At 44.8% G+C, this 19,439-nt stretch overlaps 1 protein-coding gene across 3 annotated transcripts in view; it reads left to right on the top strand.

Annotated features, from left to right (window-relative positions):
• The window catches only part of LOC311230498 (DNA repair protein XRCC4-like), a 150,938-nt gene that overhangs the window by 46,265 nt on the left and 85,234 nt on the right, over positions 1–19,439 (top strand). For all 3 annotated transcript variants that reach the window (XM_084316787.1, XM_084316788.1, XM_084316789.1), the window contains exon 4: positions 15,710–15,876. In XM_084316787.1, coding sequence (XP_084172913.1) covers positions 15,710–15,876 — 167 coding nt within the window. The remainder of the gene's footprint in view (positions 1–15,709; positions 15,877–19,439) is intronic.

The raw sequence follows: 19,439 nt of genomic DNA, 5'->3' as shown, positions 1-19,439 counted from the left end.
AGATATTCCTTTATTGATCCCCTTGGGGAAATTCAGGCATCAAAGCAGCAGGGGGGGTGGGAGGTACAGGTAGTAGAAGACATACAGGTACAGGTCACAGAATAGTACAGTGGAGAAGTAAAAAAAAAAATATAATAAAAAGGCAGTGTAAACAATATACAATATAATTAACTCTGGACATGCGCAATGGACACTGGGGGGTGGCAGGTGGGAGAAATAGTACATTGTTCTGGGGGGTTGAATGTTTTATTTGTCCTGGCATTGCATACTAATTTAAACCCTTTTAACAGTAACGGAAGTGAATCCTATTGACTGGGATTTTAATCAGAAAATGTAACACTTGTGTTGTTCGAGCAGACTGATGTAAAGGTAGTCACAGTGAAAAGTGAATTTAATCCAAAGAAAATCGAGATGCATTGAGAGTCATTTGATAATTGAATCATAGCCCTGAGTAATCATAATGGAATCATGCGATTGGAGATTCACCCTCCTAGTGGTGTATAACTAATAATAATAATAATTCATTTTATTTATATAGCACTTCTCAATGACCTGAAGTCGCTGACAGTAGTTAGGAACATAGTAAAAAAGAAACAAAGAAACAAAAAACTGTTTGCTGTTTGTTCCACTGGAACTGATTATTGTACCACATTAACCCTTTCAGGCCTATAGCCATAATCTTGCCCAGTATTTCAGTATTTTCCAAGGCTGCCCAAAAATAATGCATCGACTCCCCCCCTCTTTCTCTATGTGTCTCTCTATGCTAGTCTATATTGTGCCATATCATGTCCCTAACTGTGGATACTCGGGTCGTCCTCCCACTATTTATGGGAACAACCAGATTATCACTGACTGCCTGGCTACTGTCGCCTCTCACTTCCTGCGTCTTATCTGACCCGACGCCTCTGCATGGTGGGCCAGGAGGCTCGCTGCCTGATGCCCACACTGCCCCCAGTGAGGAGGACCCTTGCCCACTCTAGACAACACAGATAAAGAAGGAGACTATCATTCTATCTGTCTTTCTCTCTGTGTCTGTGTGTGTGTGTCTCTCTCTCTCTCTCTCTCTCTCTCTCTCTCTCTCTCTCTCTGTCTGTCTGTCTGTCTGTCTGTCTGTCTGTCTGTCTGTCTGTCTGTCTGTCTGTCTGTCTCTCTTTCTCTTCCTATCTTCCCCTTTCTCTCTGTCTCCCTCTCTCTGCTCTCTCTGTATGTGTATCTTCCTCTTCCTCTCTGCCCCATTGTCTGTCTGTCTGTCTGTCTGTCTGTCTGTCTGTCTGTCTGTCTGTCTGTCTGTCTGTCTGTCTGTCTGTCTGTCTGTCTGTCTGTCTGTCTGTCTGTGTCTGTCTGTCTCTCTTCCTATCTTCCCCTTTATCTCCATATCTCCCTCTCTGCTCTCTCTGTCTGTTTCTCTCTTTCTCTTCCTCTTCCTCTCTGCCCCATTCTCTGCCCCTATCTCTGTCTGTCTTTCTCTCTCTTTCTCTGTCTCTCTCTTCCTCTCTCCCCCTTTCACTCCATCTCTGTCCCTCTATCTCTGTCTGTCACTCTCTGTCTCTGATCTGTGTAAAACGTTCTGATGAACCTTTCATATTGAAATGACAGTTTTGTCTGTTTGTCTACAGTACTGTGTTCTTACACTAGCCTCGTTTAGTCCGGTTGAATTTAATCTTGAGTGTTTACCCTCTTGGTGCGGTTAGTTTGGTTTGGTGTGAACACAGGATTCAAACTCTGATCAGCACAAGACAGCCTGGTTTACCTGTTTGAGTTGGTCTCAGTTTTTGTTGTTCCATATATTTCCTAATGTGCCAATTTCATCACTACGGTTATTCTTTTTGTTGCTAGTAAGTTCAGAATAGCCAAATGATTAGCAAATAGCTTGCATGCATAATTCAGGTGACAATAGCCTAGACAGTAGCGCATAATTGATCACTGGCAGTGACTTGGAAAATGTGTACATATTTCGTCACATTTGTGCAAAGTGTGGATCACAAGGTTATATACTGTATGTCCATTAGTAGGCTAGTGGTCGATCCATATGGGTTTTTCAATTACCGATATTGAGAGAGCAGGGCAGCCGGAGGTTGATATGTTTTTGTTTTTTTCAGTAAATTGAATTTCCGATTATATTATACCGGCAAACTGAATTAGGATTCAGAATGATGTCCACTAAAAGGCTGACCTGCATGATCACATGGCTTTGTGGCGAGTATAGTGCATTTGTCAACTGGGAATGTGAAACATAACAGAACCAATAAAAACAAAAGTAACAATTTCACTTTTGATTGGGACCCTTTCAAACAAACGCCAGTGGAAATGCCACTAAGTGAGCCACAACAGCCTCTGTGGGACGCCTGAAACAAGGGTCCAATAAAAGCTGAAGATAGCCAAGCGGTTGTAATAAAGGACAGTGACCCATGGCAACAGAAGGAGACATGATACTTTGAGCGGTTTCTTCTCCTCCTCATCTACTGTCTTATTTTCTCCTCTTCTGGCTTTGTTCTCCATACTTACACTTCCTCTCTGTGTGTCTGACCTCATGGTCTGTCTGGCTAGCTGGCTCACTGACTAATTGTCTGGACGTACAGTACACACCAAAACATACACACACATGCTCGCAGTCGCGGGCGTGGACTGGACACACCATCACACACACACACACACACACACACACACACACACACACACACACACACACACACACACACACACACACACACACACAGAACACCATGGATATATTGTACTAAAGGCGAATATGTACCATGTCCATATCCTGTGCTAATTCCCAAATCCAGGGCTTCTGTATAGTGCTTTCACAGGTGTAGAAATTATGTAGGCCTACCTTTTCTCATAATTCTCATCCTGTAAGTACTCTTCTCAGGGATTTCATGAACGTTGTCCCAGATGGCCGGCAGAGTCTTATGTCTTAGCATGTGTTTGTTTTATCTTATATATGTTAGAGTATGTGTGAGAGAAAATGTGATTTCCCAGGATATGCTTTGCATGTTTCCAGGCAGGTCAGTGAGGTCTTTGAGGCCAATAATCTGTATAAGGATTTAATACAGTTTCATGGTCTGATTCTTAACGGTTCATGGTCTGATTCAGTTCTCTGCAATGAAATACATCTGCAATGTCATCAAACAGAAACCTCTTGGCAAAAGAGCCCCTCTTGGTTTTTTTTGCGCTTTGTTTGTGTTTTTTAGTTTTGGTCTGATGTGTTTGTTGGATTTCAGTGGGTATAAGGGGAGGGGTTGCTACTGCTGGCCACACGCCAGGCTCTAAAGAGAGGTCTGGGGACTTTCACAAAAAGTAAACAAAGCGCAATACCAAGCAGGGCTCTTTTGCCCAGAAGTCGCTGATGACGGCACTACAGACTCTACCTTTAACATCAACCTTAACCTCACTGGAGATATGACGTGACGAATTTATTTAAAAAGAAAAGATTCCCACCCCTGCATCTTGTGTAATATTAGACACTGAAGCGGTTGTTTTGATGGATTATCTTTTCATTTTACAGTAACATGTATAGTCCATAAATACTGTAAATATTATATGGGTATGTTGAAAAGAAACACAACATGTTTGCAGCAACTACACGTTTAGCCTGGTTGCGTCCTTTTTAATGTTTTTTTTAACACATCTATCTGTGTTAAGTCTGGGACACCACATCCTGTGTTATTTCAAGAGTGCGTTTTTTAAGAGTGCGTAGCTCTTGCCGGCAGCACTGTCCAGGCGGCACTGACCCGTGGGAATGTGATCTGGACCAGTGGCACAGGATAGCAACTCTGGTTCCAGCCCATCTTAACTGCCCACACACACCCTGGCAAGGGGCTGGCACAGGGAGCATCCTGACCTTTAGCTTTATCATGGCATCCCAGGAGCAAAGCAAAAGGATAGAGAAGAAACTGTTTGGTAACCCACTTCTTTCTTTCCACTGGGGCCTTCAAGGAATCGAACAAAACTAATTGTGTCGGGGCATTGTCCTCACTTGATGGGGGCTAATGTGACTGGATGTCTCACAAAGCAACCTTTCTGCATTTTGGTTGCTTGTTTTGGGTCACTGTTTGTCTTCAGCGCCTTCTTCCTAGGCAGCATAATACGTGTGATTCATTCTGGGATTATATTATACGAGCTATTTGATGAAATGTACATCAACCAATACTGTATATCAAGCGTTAGCTAGTTCTGTATCGTATAGCTCTCGCTCGGCGTCACTCTCTGCACTGTCCTCGCCACGTGCACGCGCACTGAATAAAGACCACAATGTACCTTTAATCCCAATATTTGTCTGACCACACCCCTGACCACACCCCTATCAGCTTACCCATATAAGCAGGGGTGGGGCCACCCACTCGCCTCCTTCTCGCTTTCACCACAAGGAAGTGCCTCGGTAGATCCCCACTTGAAGTGATGTGATGGTAGGAGAAGAGTTGGAAAACAAGGATACGTTGACATCATATCTTTATTTTCTCTCTCACTATTTTCGAGAAAATACGGCGATATTGTCTTCGTACTGGAGTGTTTGGAAGATGATGATCATTCTAAAAATCCTCCACCGGTTTTCGTATTGGGAGTTCGCGCCGCTACATGCTTTTCCAACTGCAGTCCTTGCTGTGTGCTGGTTGCGGTAAAGACACAGCTGGGCTGTAGGACGCGCCGCTGTTGTGAGGAGCGGTGGGTTCCAGGTTTGGTGAGTTATGTTTGCTGGCAAGCTCCACTTGTCTGTTAGTGCTATGGGGGCTAGTTGACAATGTTTATGAAAACCGGCCCCAGACTAGGGTCCTTTGTTCAGCCTCCTAGGCGACAGAAGACCTTGGTCTGAAGCCCATTATAGTTTAACTAGTGGGCCACGACCATTAACACTGGTGATCCCTGTGTTTTCTGGACGAGTGGATGTCTCTCTGTCACCGTGTTAGGCCCCATCTTTCATATCCAAATGAGAGTATTCCCTCACGAGGAGATATGGGCATAGATGTTCATTAGCGGAAGATCTGTGTTCAAAGTCAGCTACACAGGCCAGTTGGGTATTGTGCTGGCTCCGTCGGGTGTTGGTAAAATCACCGTTGTAAAACTGTGTTGACATCTTGTTTCTCTTTTCTCTTAAAAAGTGAGGAGGGTTTCAGAACGGCGGCCTGTCTGGGTGAGTGTTATATCATTGTGTACAAGTTCAGGTGATAGCTGCTTAGCTTACGTGCTAGTGGTGGCCTACTGTTAGCCAGTCAGCTGTTAGCTGCGGCGCTAGCCTGCTGTGATCACTAGGTGGCCTACCTGGCTAGGCTAGGAAACGTTAGCTTGCTGCTGTCGCTGCTTAGCTTACGTGCTAGTGGTGGCCTACTGTTAGCCAGTCAGCTGTTAGCTGCGGCGCTAGCCTGCTGTGATCTCTAGGTGGCCTACCTGGCTAGGCTAGGAAACGTTAGCTTGCTGCTATCGGCCGAGGCCCAGCGCGGGGTGGCTCCGGCCCCTCGCGCGCCGCCGCGGTTCCCAACTCCCCTCTCCCTCACGGGGAGAGGCGGGGGGGGATTCGAAGCTCCCCTCTGGTCGCTCGGCGTCTCGCGGCAGGGGCGGTAGCGACCGACTGTTGGAGCGGCCGTTAGCTTACTGCTACTCTGTTGAACGTGCTTTGATTATAACATGTTTTAACACTCTTGACTACGACGTCATCTTTGACAGAGGATGTTCGTCGACCCTGCCCTGAGCCAGGACGGCAAGGATTGCGTCAACAAAGGGGACCGTAGCGACGGGTTGGAGCGGCGACGCTGGCCGGGTCGGCAACACAGAATGGCTGTGTTTACTACGGTGCCTTGAGACTGCACTTCGTTGATCTACGCTCCGGGTAGGCAAGGTTTGGCCAGACCTTATACACTTCTTCTGGCTTTCCCTTCTAAATGTTTTGTAAATAACGATGTTTTCCAAAACGAGTGTTGCTGCACTACATTTAGGATACGACGCGAGTTATGTGTGAATTGTCTTGTCACTGGTATTTAGCTTCTCCATGCAAATCGGGTTGTTGTTACAGATGTGAAAATGATCTGGTTTGTTGTGTTGAGAAACATCATGTGTGTTTATATGTACCGTGTACTCACAACTAAGGGGGTTAACTAACCTATAAAGCTATGCTTAGTGACAAATGAGTAAAGAATGATTCTTTTCTCAGCCTGTAATGACAATGAACAGTGTGTTCACATATTAACAGGTTTTCCTGTTTTAACTGGCCGTATTAAGGGTAAAGTAGGAGGATTGTGTTTCCCCCCGGTTCCCTGGGGACTTCTTCATCCTCCTATCAGATATGTTGTTGCACTACATTGTGTCACTGTGTGGTAGGGATGCGATGTAACCCTTAGCTTGATTGCTGAGGTTGTGCTACAACTGCTGGAGAAACTTTATTTTCCTAAAAGAAAAGATTGTTTGGTCGCTTTCGTGTGTGCTTAGCAAATCCTGTGGCCGATACTAATCGAGAATTATGTATTCTCTCATTATGAAAAACAGTGTTTTTGCCATTTTTTGTAGGTGATGATGGGTTGTGTGTGTCATGTGACCTACAACTGGGTTGGACTGGCCACAGAAGCACATGTGTAAGTTTGATACCGGGGCTCTTGGAGAGCCCTCTCTATTCTGTGTTTTTTCCTTAGTAAAAATCAGATAGCAGGTTAGCTCATGCGCTGTGTGAAGCTGTCAGACACTTCATGGAGCTGACTATGACTGTGTCATACTCTCTTTTTGTCATTACATCGTATCATGGGTGTTGGGTCGTAAAGGGGTGAACTGGTAACCTTTCCTCCCCCCTTTTTTCTGTTGGTCAGGGGTAAACCCCCTGTCCTTCAAGGTTCCTGTCACGTTGCGGTTCGGCACGTTACAGGGTGAGGGGGGGGGGGGAGTTTCCTGGTCCCACGGCCTGGAATATTGGGCGTGTGCACAGCAGAAATTCCCCCGCCATAGAGTACGTCACCGTGCGCGTCTCTGTTGGTAGGACTTCCGTGTGCTGTTCAGGTCCATGTGATGGATCTGTTTTGGGGGCGTGGTCAGGGCTCCTCCTCACCAAGCTCCTATTCGGGCCTTCTGTGAGTTGGGACTCCTCCTTCCATGTGAGGGAGCCTCCTTCAGAGTACAGAGCCTCCTCCTCAGATTGTCAAGGTGAGTGGACCCTCAAGAAGGAGTCCTACTCTATTGTGTATGTATTCGATTCAATTCGATTATTGAGTGTGTATGGGTTCAGTGCCTCCTCCCCGGAGAGCCCTAAAACCAATTTTTTACATGGCTCAAGGTGCAATATATTCTTTTCAATCTGTACAGCTCGCGTGGGAAGTCTCTCTGGGGATTCCCGTCTCCTTCCTATGGGAGGGTGGTGGGATGTAAAAATGTGAAATTTTTTTACCCCCGGCTGTGTAGACTGGGATACATACTGTTGGTGCTTCCTGCTTTTCTATTAAAAATAGTTGGAGTTAGGAAGTGTGACACCCCTCTTGTCGTTCCCCTGGGCGCCTTGGGGATTCAATGACAGGTCTAAATAGCCTGTTCATTGATGTGGGTGTGTCCCGACGCACGTATAGTGCTAGCTTGGGGTGTTCTGTAAACAGGCGACTGACTGGCCCGCCTTGGTTGCTTGAGGTTAAAACGGCGTTTTTATAAAGCAACTGGGATGGAGGTTTTTTCCTCTTCCGACGACCAAATCCGAGACCTGGTTTGGTTATCGACGGATTCTCGTTCATATCTGGGGGATGATGACGGAATGGATCTGAACATATGTAGAGGGGTCTCACGCCCTGGGGGTGGGCCACCGGGCGCGGTTCGCCCGAACGTCTGGGTGGCGCCTTCTTTTCATGTTTAAGATCAACACGCATATCTGCCCCTTCTCCTGGAGTAGGCATGTCGGCGTGGTTAGGGCACGGGACTGGTTCTGGTCACGCTGGTCCGGATCAGTTGAACCCGTTGTCCGCCGGGGATGCAGATCTGCTGTTCTGGTACCCTGAGGGACTTGGGCTTTTTTCAGGGGGAAAAATGCCAGGTCGGTCCGGGTGTCACAGGGTTAAGCGCTATGGAGACCCTGGTTGGGTAAATTTTTTACTCGGCACTGTCGTAATGGCTTACGGCCATGCCAACCTGTACACGCTCGATCTCGTCGGATCTCGGCCGCTACACAGGTTGGTCCTGGTTAGTACTTGGTTGGGAGACCGCCTGGGAATACCAAGTACGGTGTGCTTGGGGCTGGTTCTCCATTCTTTTTCGCTCCTCTCTCACGCATGGCGAAGAGGGGCCTGTTGGGGTGGTCTTTGACCTCCTCTGGTGACCCTGTGCTTCCCGTATCGCCGGGCCCGGTCCGAAGTCATGTTTCGTCGACCCGTAGGCCTGGGTTAACCCTTTTTATAAAACTGAAACACTTGTACTGCGGTATAGCCGGTGTATACCCGCAGGTGTGTTTTGGAGTTTTTTCTTGAGGGTTTATAGGAACAACCACCGCATTGGGTAACACCAAGGTGGTTGATTCCCTGGTGTGTTGGAGCAGTGTCAACTCCCGGGTTACCCGGTTGAGGGTGCCCCTGCACGTTCATGACGTCTGCCAATCGTGTCAGCCTTCTCTGCCTCAACCCCTCTGGGTGGGGTTTTTTAAATGGAGGCTTGGTCATGCAACAACGCCAGCATACGCCCCTTCCGCCGGGGCGGCTGTGTTCAGCTGTCCCCTCTGGCGCCTGTCTCGTCCGCAGTCTCCAGGCTAGGGTTAACAGCCTGTTGCCTGGTTTTTCCCCGGTGCGCTGCCTGCTTCCGTTGGTTAACCTTTTTTGTGTGCTTACGGCCATGCTGACTGCCTGTTCTGCAGGGTCAGTGTGCCAGGCGGTGTACTATTGGGGGGACAGGGCCCGCTCGGCTGAGGGGCCTTTGTCCGAATACGCTGGCGATGTGGGGGGCGGGATCACTAAGTGCCCACCTGGTGGGGTCTTGATGCTGGCATCATGGACTTCTCCGGGCCCCCGTTCCACGGGGTCCAGTCCCTTTGGTGGGTCTGGGTCTTCCTTCGCGCTCCGCTGCTACGGCCTTGCCACGGGGTTGGGTTTGCCCTTGACCCCGTGATTCTGGGGGCAGTAACGAGGTTGTTTCCTCCGTTCGTTCCCGGGTGGCATGCGGGTTGTGCGTGTGTGTAGTCGTGGGGTCAAGCCACGGTCTGCTCACCCTGTGCGTTGAGTTGCTTGAGTGCCTCTTCGCACGGTCGGGTCCGTCGCCCTCCATTAGGGTGGGTCGGGGGGGCTCGGCCCTCCCTGTTCTGATGGTTGTGGGGGGCTTTCAGCGGGGTGTATTTGTCGGCCGATGGCTCTCGCTCGGCCTCCCTTGTGCAGAGAGTGACGCCGAGCGAGAGCTATACGATACAGAACGTTAGGTTATGACTATAACCAAGTTCTGTTAGTATAGCGACGCTCGGCGTCCGACGCCGCTGCAGCCCTTGATCTCGCCTTGTGGTGAAAGCTTGGGAAGGAGGCGAGTGGGTGGCCCCACCCCTGCTTATATGGGTAAGCTGATAGGGGTGTGGTCAGACAAATATTGGGATTAAAGGTACATTGTGGTCTTTATTCAGTGCGCGTGCACGTGGCGAGGACAGTGCAGAGAGTGACGCCGAGCGTCGCTATACTAACAGAACTTGGTTATAGTCATAACCTAACGTTAACAATGCAACAAATTGCAGATGATTCGGAAATCCTTTTAATTTAACTTAATTTAAATAACCTGTTTAAATCATAAACGAGGAGATGGCGATGCCATTCGACTTGATGTTTGCCAAACTGAAAATGTCCACACTTGGCACCGATGTGCGTTCACATGCTACAGTACACAGTGACGTGATGACCCTTCCTTCTTTTATAATTTCCTTGCCAAAAATGTGGGCAAATATTACATTGCTTCATAAAAAGCCTCTATTGGTTTTCTTTATATACTGTATGTCTCTTCAGGGCAGTGAAACTCATATTTGTATGGCAGTGTTCGGTATGATGAGGGTTAATAGGCTAGATAATGAATCTAATGTAATCTTACCTATGTCCCAGTTTACAGATTTTCCAGTGAATGGTTTCAGTTTATTTTCTTAAAATCCTTTTATTTTACACTCATCTACAGATAAACACAACACAAGTGTACAAACATGTGACATTCAGCATTACTGAGAGGGGCAAAAGCCAATGAAACTGTGTGTTGTTTCTGGTCATGTCCTGTAAATTGATTGTGGAGTCCCTCTTTAGCGTAGACATACATCACTGCATGTGTACTCATTCCTTCTCTGTAATTACATGAAATAGTATCCAAATAGAGTATGGAGCATCTGACAGTCAAAAGTATTTTTTCCCTAAGATAAACTATTGGCGATAGAAGGAGGGCTGTGTCACCATTGGCTTAGGGCTCTAAACTAAAAATAAACATTAGAAACACCCACCCTTCTGAAATAGACTGATCAGGTTAATTTGCACGAAAGCTATGATCGCTTTCCGACTAAATCCACTTCAGGGAGGACTACCAGGAGGAGGAGCAGGACTACCAGCCTCGCCACAACGGAGACACGGGTTGTGCAAGAGAGGGTGCAGCTTGTTATTAGGAAGCTCTTGTGACTCGAGTGTTATTGCTATGGCCTGGGACTGTCCAAACAATATGGACAACTCTTCCACTGAGCCAGAGAAAAGAGACCCAAGTCCTGTGTGTTTCTTGCATAAAGAGTCTTCATAGCCCCGGCCTATGTGCCATTTTTACCGCTTGTACTACCAGCACACTACCATTACTCACCCAAAACGTGATCGATGACACAGGCAGGCTGGTGTGATGACACCTCTGTGACCTTAAAGGTCAGACATATTTATGGCCCTTTACAGTATACAGTAAACAGACCTGTGATTAGTCCAAAGTAAGGACTGGGACTCTACTTATTACACAGTATACATAGGCTAACTAGCCTCTACAGTACAGTTTACAGTGTGGAGATGTTAGTTTGAGTGGTGTGCCAGTGTCCCCCTGCCCTTACATTATCCTCTCTGAAAGCAGCTGATTTATCACTACCGGTCAATTACTTTCTACTGGAAGTCCTGCTGACACTGAGGCACGTGGAGTCGTGGGAGAGGAGGAGGAGGAGGAGGAGGTTTGAGAGAAAGATTGGAGGGAGGTTTGAGTTGAGGTAGGATCAAAGCCTCTGAAGGTATGACTCACGGTGCCATGTAATTGTTCATGTAAGCATTCTCTGAAAGTGTCACTCTCTCTCACGCTCTCTCCTCTCCTCTACTCTCCCTTTGTCTCTTATACCGTTGTTAGCCAGGAAGTGCGCCAACATACCAGCCTTGATCACACTTTGTCTAAATCTATGGTTATGCTCATAGCGTAGCCCACTCTTATTAAGCCTTTTCCTGTGGTAATTTCTTTATGCAACTTATTATCAAAAGTACTCGCTCAGCACATGGACCGTTGAACAGCCACACAGATATATATATATATATATATACTCATGCATCTTTGTATGAGCTGCCCACGACTCATGGTCATTTGGCAGTGTAGCTCAGTGACTGCATACAGGCATACAGATGTGCCGGGGGGGGTATGTAAACTAAGTGCAAACCCCAACTCTCAACTCTTTTGCCTTAGGTCGCTGTTTGATGACATTACAGATTCTAGCTTTAAGCATTCTGTTTTTTTATGTTGGTGATCCATCTGTTTATATGTACACATATTCTCTTTACAATAACCTGGATGAGCTCTTCTCTCGCTTATGACCCATCTGGATAAGACGCTTGGGTTACACAGATATCGGCTTGTAATATTCTTGTTACTCATGAAGATTCATTTGAATGGCTCAATCCCAGGATACAAGCTATTCTCTGGAATACCGTGTGTGTCATGCAAACTCCCGCATAGTCCCCTAGAGAGAGAGGCCTGGACTATATTCAGTGACATTCTCTGTAGATATTCTTCTTATATTTTTTACGATGCCTTTGATAACTTAGAAACTGGGTGGTCTGCTCTGAGTCCTGATGACATTAGGGGATATTTCTGGTGAAATCATAATTGGGCCGCCCTCATTGTTTGGTTGGGGCTCTTTCGCAACTGTCTCATTGGCTGTTTGGAAGCGCTGCCACTGATGCCAGTGCTGTGACGGGCAGTGAAACATAGAACACATGAATGAATGAAGCAATTTAAGTTGCAACTTCTCTCCAGTTTTGGTCATTTTAATTCTGTCTTTTTTACATTTTTATACTGGCAATGAATGTTTATCATGTGAACCTATGAAAGACATTGAAAACCCAATGTATGACTTTAAGAAATACACGGATGTCAATCTGAAAATGAGGCCATTTTCCCTGAATTCCTGAAAAGTAAATTTTGAAGGATTAAGTAGTAGGCAAAGTGGGGCGCCCTAGTGGCGCATACCATAGTGCTTCGCACACCTACGCGGCCGTCCCGGGTTCGACTCCCGCTCCCGGGGGATAATTTGTCGCATGTCTTCCCCGCCTCTTCTCCTGTTCACCCTCTCCTCCTCTGTCGGTCATGTCTGACCATGAAAAATGAAGCTGTAAAAATGCTAAAATAAATATATAAAAAAAAAAGTAGTAGGCAAAGTAATCATAACTACTCATTGTCAAATGCTGATGTCCATAGATTAAAGATGTGGAGCAACACAACGGCACCAGTGTTTTCCCCCAAAAGAAAGGTGCAATTACATGAACGCTTTTTACATGAATGTTTTTCTTTGTTACATGGCAACAGGGAATACTTTGTTGAAAAGTGACACAACAATGTCATTATATTCCCGTGATTGAAAAGTGCCTTTGGCCGTGTCTACTGAGACGCTGTGAGGGAGTGGTCTGGATCCAGCCTCCTGATTGGCTCATTTTAGTTTGAATTCCTATTCACTCCACTCCACTCACCATGGCTATGGTTTTGAAATCGTATGGTCAAGCGGTTCACAAGCTTTAAAGCTGAAAATTAAAAAGAGCCAATCCATACAATGAGGAGCAAAAGTCTGAGAATGGTAGCTGCGACCGATATACCCTTTTTTCGTCAATGTCATCTTGTGGGTAAAACTCCTGCTTCCAGAACCAAACCACATTATGTGCATCTTTTGGGAAGGGACTCCATGGACATGAAAGGGCCTCTTGTGCGGACAGGTCGTTGGACGGCGTGTTGGTTTCATTCAGACTGTTCCTGGAGAAGTGCCATGCATGGCGTGTCTTCTCCAAAAATCGATGCATGTGGTTTGGTTTCAGGAGCAGAGTTTTGCCTACAAAATATCATCACTGTTTACAAACAGTAAAAGGGTCTATGAGCGCAGCTGCTCAGTGGTGCTCCCTAGTGGCATGGACAGGCCCCCATCAGGCCGCCATCAGGGTCCTGGGCCCTCAGTAGGACAGTTGAGCCTGTGTCCATCTGGACGTCCAAGCCAGACTTAGGCTACTCGAGTACGATGTTTCCCCCCCCAGGTTTCTTTTTTTCATTGGGGTCTCAGGCCTTTATGCAACGTGCCCAGGCAGGTGATCACCCCCTCCGCCCAAGTTTCCTGCATTCAAGATTTTTCAAGATTCAAGAAGTCTTTTACGAATGTACAGATAGACAGACTGACTTTGATTTGCTGCTTGGTCGCAGCTCACAAAAAAATACTATGTTTGGGAGCCAGGCGGATAGCATTTTATCTAAGTTTCATCGTCCAGACAGTATGCAGACTGGAGTCCACCAGGGTTTGCGTGGACTTAAAACGATGCAATAGTGGACCTCAGCAGATGGTCCCTGTGTTCCTAGCATCCACGTACTAGTGTCGTACGAACTACGGCTCGGCATGTGTGCACAGTACACTGATCAAAGAGCCGGAGCTATGAAAGGCAAATGACTGTGCTCTGTTGGTCCCTGTTCCTGTATGTGCCCTGTACTTCGAGACAATGTGAGCGCCTTTAGGTTACAGAACCTGGAGAGGGAGAGGGAGAGCGAATGTCCACTCATTCTAACATGCTCAGGTTCATTAGGGGAGGGTGAAACAGCTGTGTGGCCTGCCAGGACAGCTTCGGCCCTGGACAAAAATGACAAGTATTTTATGAGGCCTTTTGAAGGAGGCGACTTTATTACAGTGGGTCGGTGACCCCGACACAGCCCAGCCAAGATTTAGCACCTCGCTACCTTCTGGTTTCCCAGCGCATCATGACTAGCCCCTCTCTCTCTCTCGCTCTCTTTTTCTCTGTACGTGTACGTGTGTGTCTGTGTGTGTGTGTGTGTTTGTGTGTGTGTGAGAGAGAAAGATAGAGGTTTGTGTGTTCATCATGGGTCTCCAAGAGCAACGTGCAAACAAACAGTTTGATGAAAATCCCTTGCACATGACAGACTCTATGAGGATACAATAATGTCGGACAGCTACTTCACTGCTTCTTTACTGGCCTGTTGAGGACGAGGCTTTTGAACTGGTGATCAAACTGGTGATCAATGTCCAGTTAGAAGGCTATAGTAGAGACTGTTTTGATTTTAGGATGAACTAAAATAGGTTTTTAATTGTAGGATAATTGGCCCATTTTATTAGTAAGCTTACTTCAGTACTATACCTCTGCTCTGATAAATGACTCTCTGACAGTCAAAGATAAGAGACAGATTGAATGATTTTATTTAGAAAAATAGTAAAAGCATTAATTATATTTAAAAGAAATTAAATATTTTGATGGATGACATTTACATTTGGACCCAAATGATGTCATTATAAAATAAAATAAAACACTTCCATTGTAGTCTTCTTTGGATAGCTGGTCAGCAGGGTGGCCCCAGAAGGTTACAGGTTCGATCCCTGCAGCAAGTGTCCTTGAGCAAGACACTGATACTACCTACTGTACCTGCTCCATGAGTGCCGTGAACGCCTGACCCTGAAATCTGACCCCTTTGCTGAAATGAGTAGCCTGCATGTATGTGTGGGTCTTGGAGGGATATGCCAAATACAGTACATTCCTCATTACACTGTGTGTGATATGGCAACTGAGTGCTCTACATTCCTTAAAAACATTAACTTTTTTATTAAAATGCCAGGCCGGAGGGATGCTTGCATATAGAGCTGGGATGTCTACTGAATATTAATGTATACAGTCATGGATCCATCCAAAAACTGTATCGTCATCAACAATATATAGAAATGGTAATATGATGTGTTTTTTTTTTTCTTTTTTTAAATGAATCTAAAAATGTCTTTGCAAAAGTATTATTAAGATTTTGGGATGGAAATTGGATTCAAATATTCCATTTTGAATGATAAAGCACCATGACGATTGTATTACAAAGATATTACAATACAGTACATCAAAGAAAATACATAGAAAAGACGACAAATAATATTGTACAAATACCATCAAATATTGTTATACCGTCAAAAAGTAAAATGTATTTTTGACCATACCGCCCATAACAACTTGCATGTTCCAATGACAATGGATGATAATATCCCATCTGTCCCAGGTGAAAATACCTCATCATCTGAAAAGTCTCACACTTACAGAATAATGTAATTTTTTTTACCTACTACTACTACTACTACTATGTTTTAGAAAAAAAATATATATATAATAATAATAAAGCCTTGCCCCTATCTCTCTTGTTCCTAAGCTCCTTGGGATAAAGGTTATATTAAAATACTTGCAATCAAAATGTATACAGTATAGAGATGGACACTGTTGACCATACAATAATCAATTTATTGTCATGCAAACCATCTCGCTTCCTTCTTCCCTCCTTCCTTCAGGTGCACATGGGCTCTGTGGAGCTCCAGCCTGCACCAGACCCTTTGGGGATGAACCGAGAGCTGATTGGCTACACCCTGGAGCGCAGCGCTAATCTGGAGTCGGAGAACCGAAAACTATTGGAGGAGAGCCGGAGACTCAAACAAGAGCACCAGCATGTCTTTAATGAGTGAGTGACTGAGTGACTGAGTGAGTCAAAGAACCTGTGCATTAGGTGTTGGTGGGTCACAACGTTTGTGCATGTGGACAGTAGAGCCGTGTTTATCCTAGCCCCTCAGGGGCAGAGGTCTGTCATTAGACTGACATTTCTGTATTGTTCAACTTAATGAAACGCATGTGAAAACACATGGGATCTCTTCTGAAACCCTGTTTGCAAGTGCAATATCTGTTGTATTACTGGATGAAATAAGGCATTTAGATATCCACCAGCCAAGTGAAGTAGCACGCTTGGGGGGGAAAAACAAACAACAAACTAAAGTTAATTTGGAACTCTGAGGTTTTGATAAATTAAGTCCTACTTGTGTGCATTAGTGCATGTGTGTACCTTGATAATCTACGCCTTCAGAGGAATAACTATTCGGTAATTACATTTAGTTTTTTTGGCAGCTAATGTATCTGCAGTTGTATAACCCAGTGGTTCTCTTCTTCGTTGACTTGTGTGCCTCCTACTAGTGGTTTGTTCCCCCTTGACCTGCTGTTTTCTTTTTGACAGTTTCTTCACCTCCCTTCTAATTTGTTTTTACAGCTGTATTAGATGTCAGATTATGTCAACATGGCCCTTTTGCTCCAACATACATTGCTCGTGATGGAAATATAAATGATACATTCCTTGTCATAACATGTTGAAATACGGTAGCACAAAAGTTATGTTGATTCTGATATACAGCATATATATATATATATATATATATATATATATATATATATATATATATATATATATATATATATATTCTTTTTGAACAATTGTTCATCTGCCCTTCTGTTTGTCTGACTCTCCGCACAAAAATAGACCAATTAGAACTGAGATTTCACTGACATTACAGACTGAAAAGTAGACCAACCAGAAATGATGATTTCATTGTCACGCTGAAACAGTTAGCTCAGCCAGCCAGCCAGTCATCCAGCAAGCCATAGCATAGCTCTTGAAAGCTTAAAGATCCAGTACAAGGATGTTTTCATAAACTCATAAAGTCATGAATTGCTTATTGTGGAATATTAACCCATTTAGATCTAGAAATCCATTATATAGCCTGCATATACACACAAAATGTGTTTCCCGGTTTGGCAATGGCTTAATGCCATAAGTATTATCTTTTCAGCTTCAGAAGTATCATTTGTTTTGATATAACCATTTTAGTGCATCCTGTCTGAGCTCAGCCAACTCTCTGTATGTTAAGGGGGCGTGGCCTTCTGTTCACTAGACTAGACACTATACATCAGACCGATCGCCCTGCCTCTATTTTGGTTGTGCCACACCCCTTTTGGGGGAAAACAACTTGGGGGAATAAATGTTACGACAAAAAACACATGGATATAAATCACAGTAGTCATTATTTCAGAGATTCACAAGCGTACTATTACATTTCAACTTCAAGTTAGGGAAATGAGGAAATATCCTGCAGCTGACTGGTGAAATAGGCATGCCTGAAAACACATGAAACCTTTCACAATGGTCTGAACAGGATTGAAAAACACAACTACATTCAGCAGCAACATACAGGAGCTTTGTCATATCCTCTTTGATAACATAAGTAAGTAACTGATAATGGCGCTAACCATTAGCATTGCTAACATCAGTGAATGTATTGAATGTATGCTACTCAACATTTAGGCTATATTGTCATACAAACCATACAATGCAGGGAATCATCAGCATGGATTAATTCATGAAAGCTAACTTAATGAGCAGCACAACATTTACTGATGTTAGCTATGCTAATTGTGATTAGTGCTAAGCTAACATTTTTCTATTTTGGTTCAAAGAGGGGGATCATCCCTATGTTCCCCGGGCTGCGGTCACATGGGCGTAGTGGCCAATCAGAGAAACGCTAAACACAAGTTGGTTGCCTAAAATATTCACGCTCCCCGGGTTCTATGTTCCCCGCTTTGATTGATTAATAGATTGAAAATTTTATAAATTTTTATTATTTTATTAATTATTAATGTCCGCCTTGTTTCAAACGGTTAAGCTTAGGCCCTCGTTCGAACTGGTTAAGGTTAGAGTTTGGAATCAGGGCTGGTGGTCTAAAATGTTCAATCTATCAATCAATCAAAGCGGGGAACATAGAACCCGGGGAACATAGGACCCGGGGAACATAGACATGCTCCCCAAAGAGGATGTGATAAAGCTCCTGTTTGGATGTCAAAGGAGTAATGCAGCTAGCAAGCTTATTTCATGTTAACTAGATGAGATAGTTAGCTAGTGTTGTTTTTGCTCCAACTCTTTCAGCTTGCTAATGGTATCTAACATTAACTGGCTAAACTTACTTGCTCCTCCAAGAGAGAAGTGTTTTCGCAGGAAACATTGATTGCTGGTTGTATATGCCATTGTTACACTATCAGTCTTACTTTTAAGAAGTATTCTTAGAAGTATTCTTGTGTAACCCTTACAGTAATCAATCCAATTCAGTTGGAATGTGAATGTTCTATAAATCTATATGATTGATTGATTGAACATTTTATTAACAGATTGCAGAATGGGTACAATACAGGCGGCTGGGTGGCGCAGCGGTCTAAGCGCTCGTCACCAACGCGAGGGACACCGGTATCGAATCCGGCTGTCAGCGTTGCCTCCGGCTTGGGCCGGCCGTCATACTGACTCAATTGGCAGAGTCAGCGGGAGGGAAGTCGATGGGTGGTAATCTGGTTGTTGTAAACAGCGACTCCTACAGGTCGGTCAGGGCGCCTGCACAGCAAGGACAGGAGATGGCAAGAGTAGTGGAAAGAATGGGTACAATACAGTACAGCTCAATACACACAATTGTTAAGGGGATGCAGACCAGAGAAAGACTTTCGTCTTGTTTACATCAGGGTCCCCCATTTTCAATTCATCAGATATCACCTGACTGTGCACAGTACACCTTTAACTGTCTTCAACTACCGGTACACACAATTAAAATAAACTAAATGTACATATATGGTCATTAGGGACGGCCGTGCTATCAATAAAGAAACAGAGAAAAGAGATGGAACATCATCTCCGAACTTCAGTCAAAACAGACACAAATCTGATGGAGACAGATTTTGTCATCAGCCCTGTCCAACAAACGGACACACAAAATAATTTAAAACAGACGTAGACTGACCAACACAACAGACCAGTGTGACCGCATCCTTAGATTAAGAGATTTTGGAAGCATCCACCATCTGAATTCTTAAAACTGGCTTATATGGTTCCTCTTATGAAGGACTCAATTATAGGCCTACCACTATAACCACTGTGCTCTGTGGGTTAGATTTGTTCGCATTTGTTCACTCAATCACTTCCCCAGTCACACATTTGGCCAAGCTGCATCGCCGGATTCATCCACACACCCAGCAACTGCACACCCTTCCGAGAACCTATAAAAACCTCAGCACACTTATTGATTTTCCATTCGAATTATCCTATTGATATTATAAAGCTATTGGGCCGTTGTTTTTGTAGATTACTTCTTCTTCTTCTCTCTGTTTCTACAATAGTTCTCCTCCCTGTTTTGTCTCACTGCCAGTTATACTTAAGGAAAGTAG

The sequence above is a fragment of the Notolepis coatsorum genome, assembly GCF_963971535.1.
Source record: "Notolepis coatsorum genome assembly, chromosome: 1".
Taxonomy (NCBI): Eukaryota; Metazoa; Chordata; class Actinopteri; order Aulopiformes; family Paralepididae; genus Notolepis; species Notolepis coatsorum.
The sequence above is the reverse complement of the archived record's forward strand: the minus strand, read 5'-3'. Positions and strand labels throughout refer to the sequence as shown.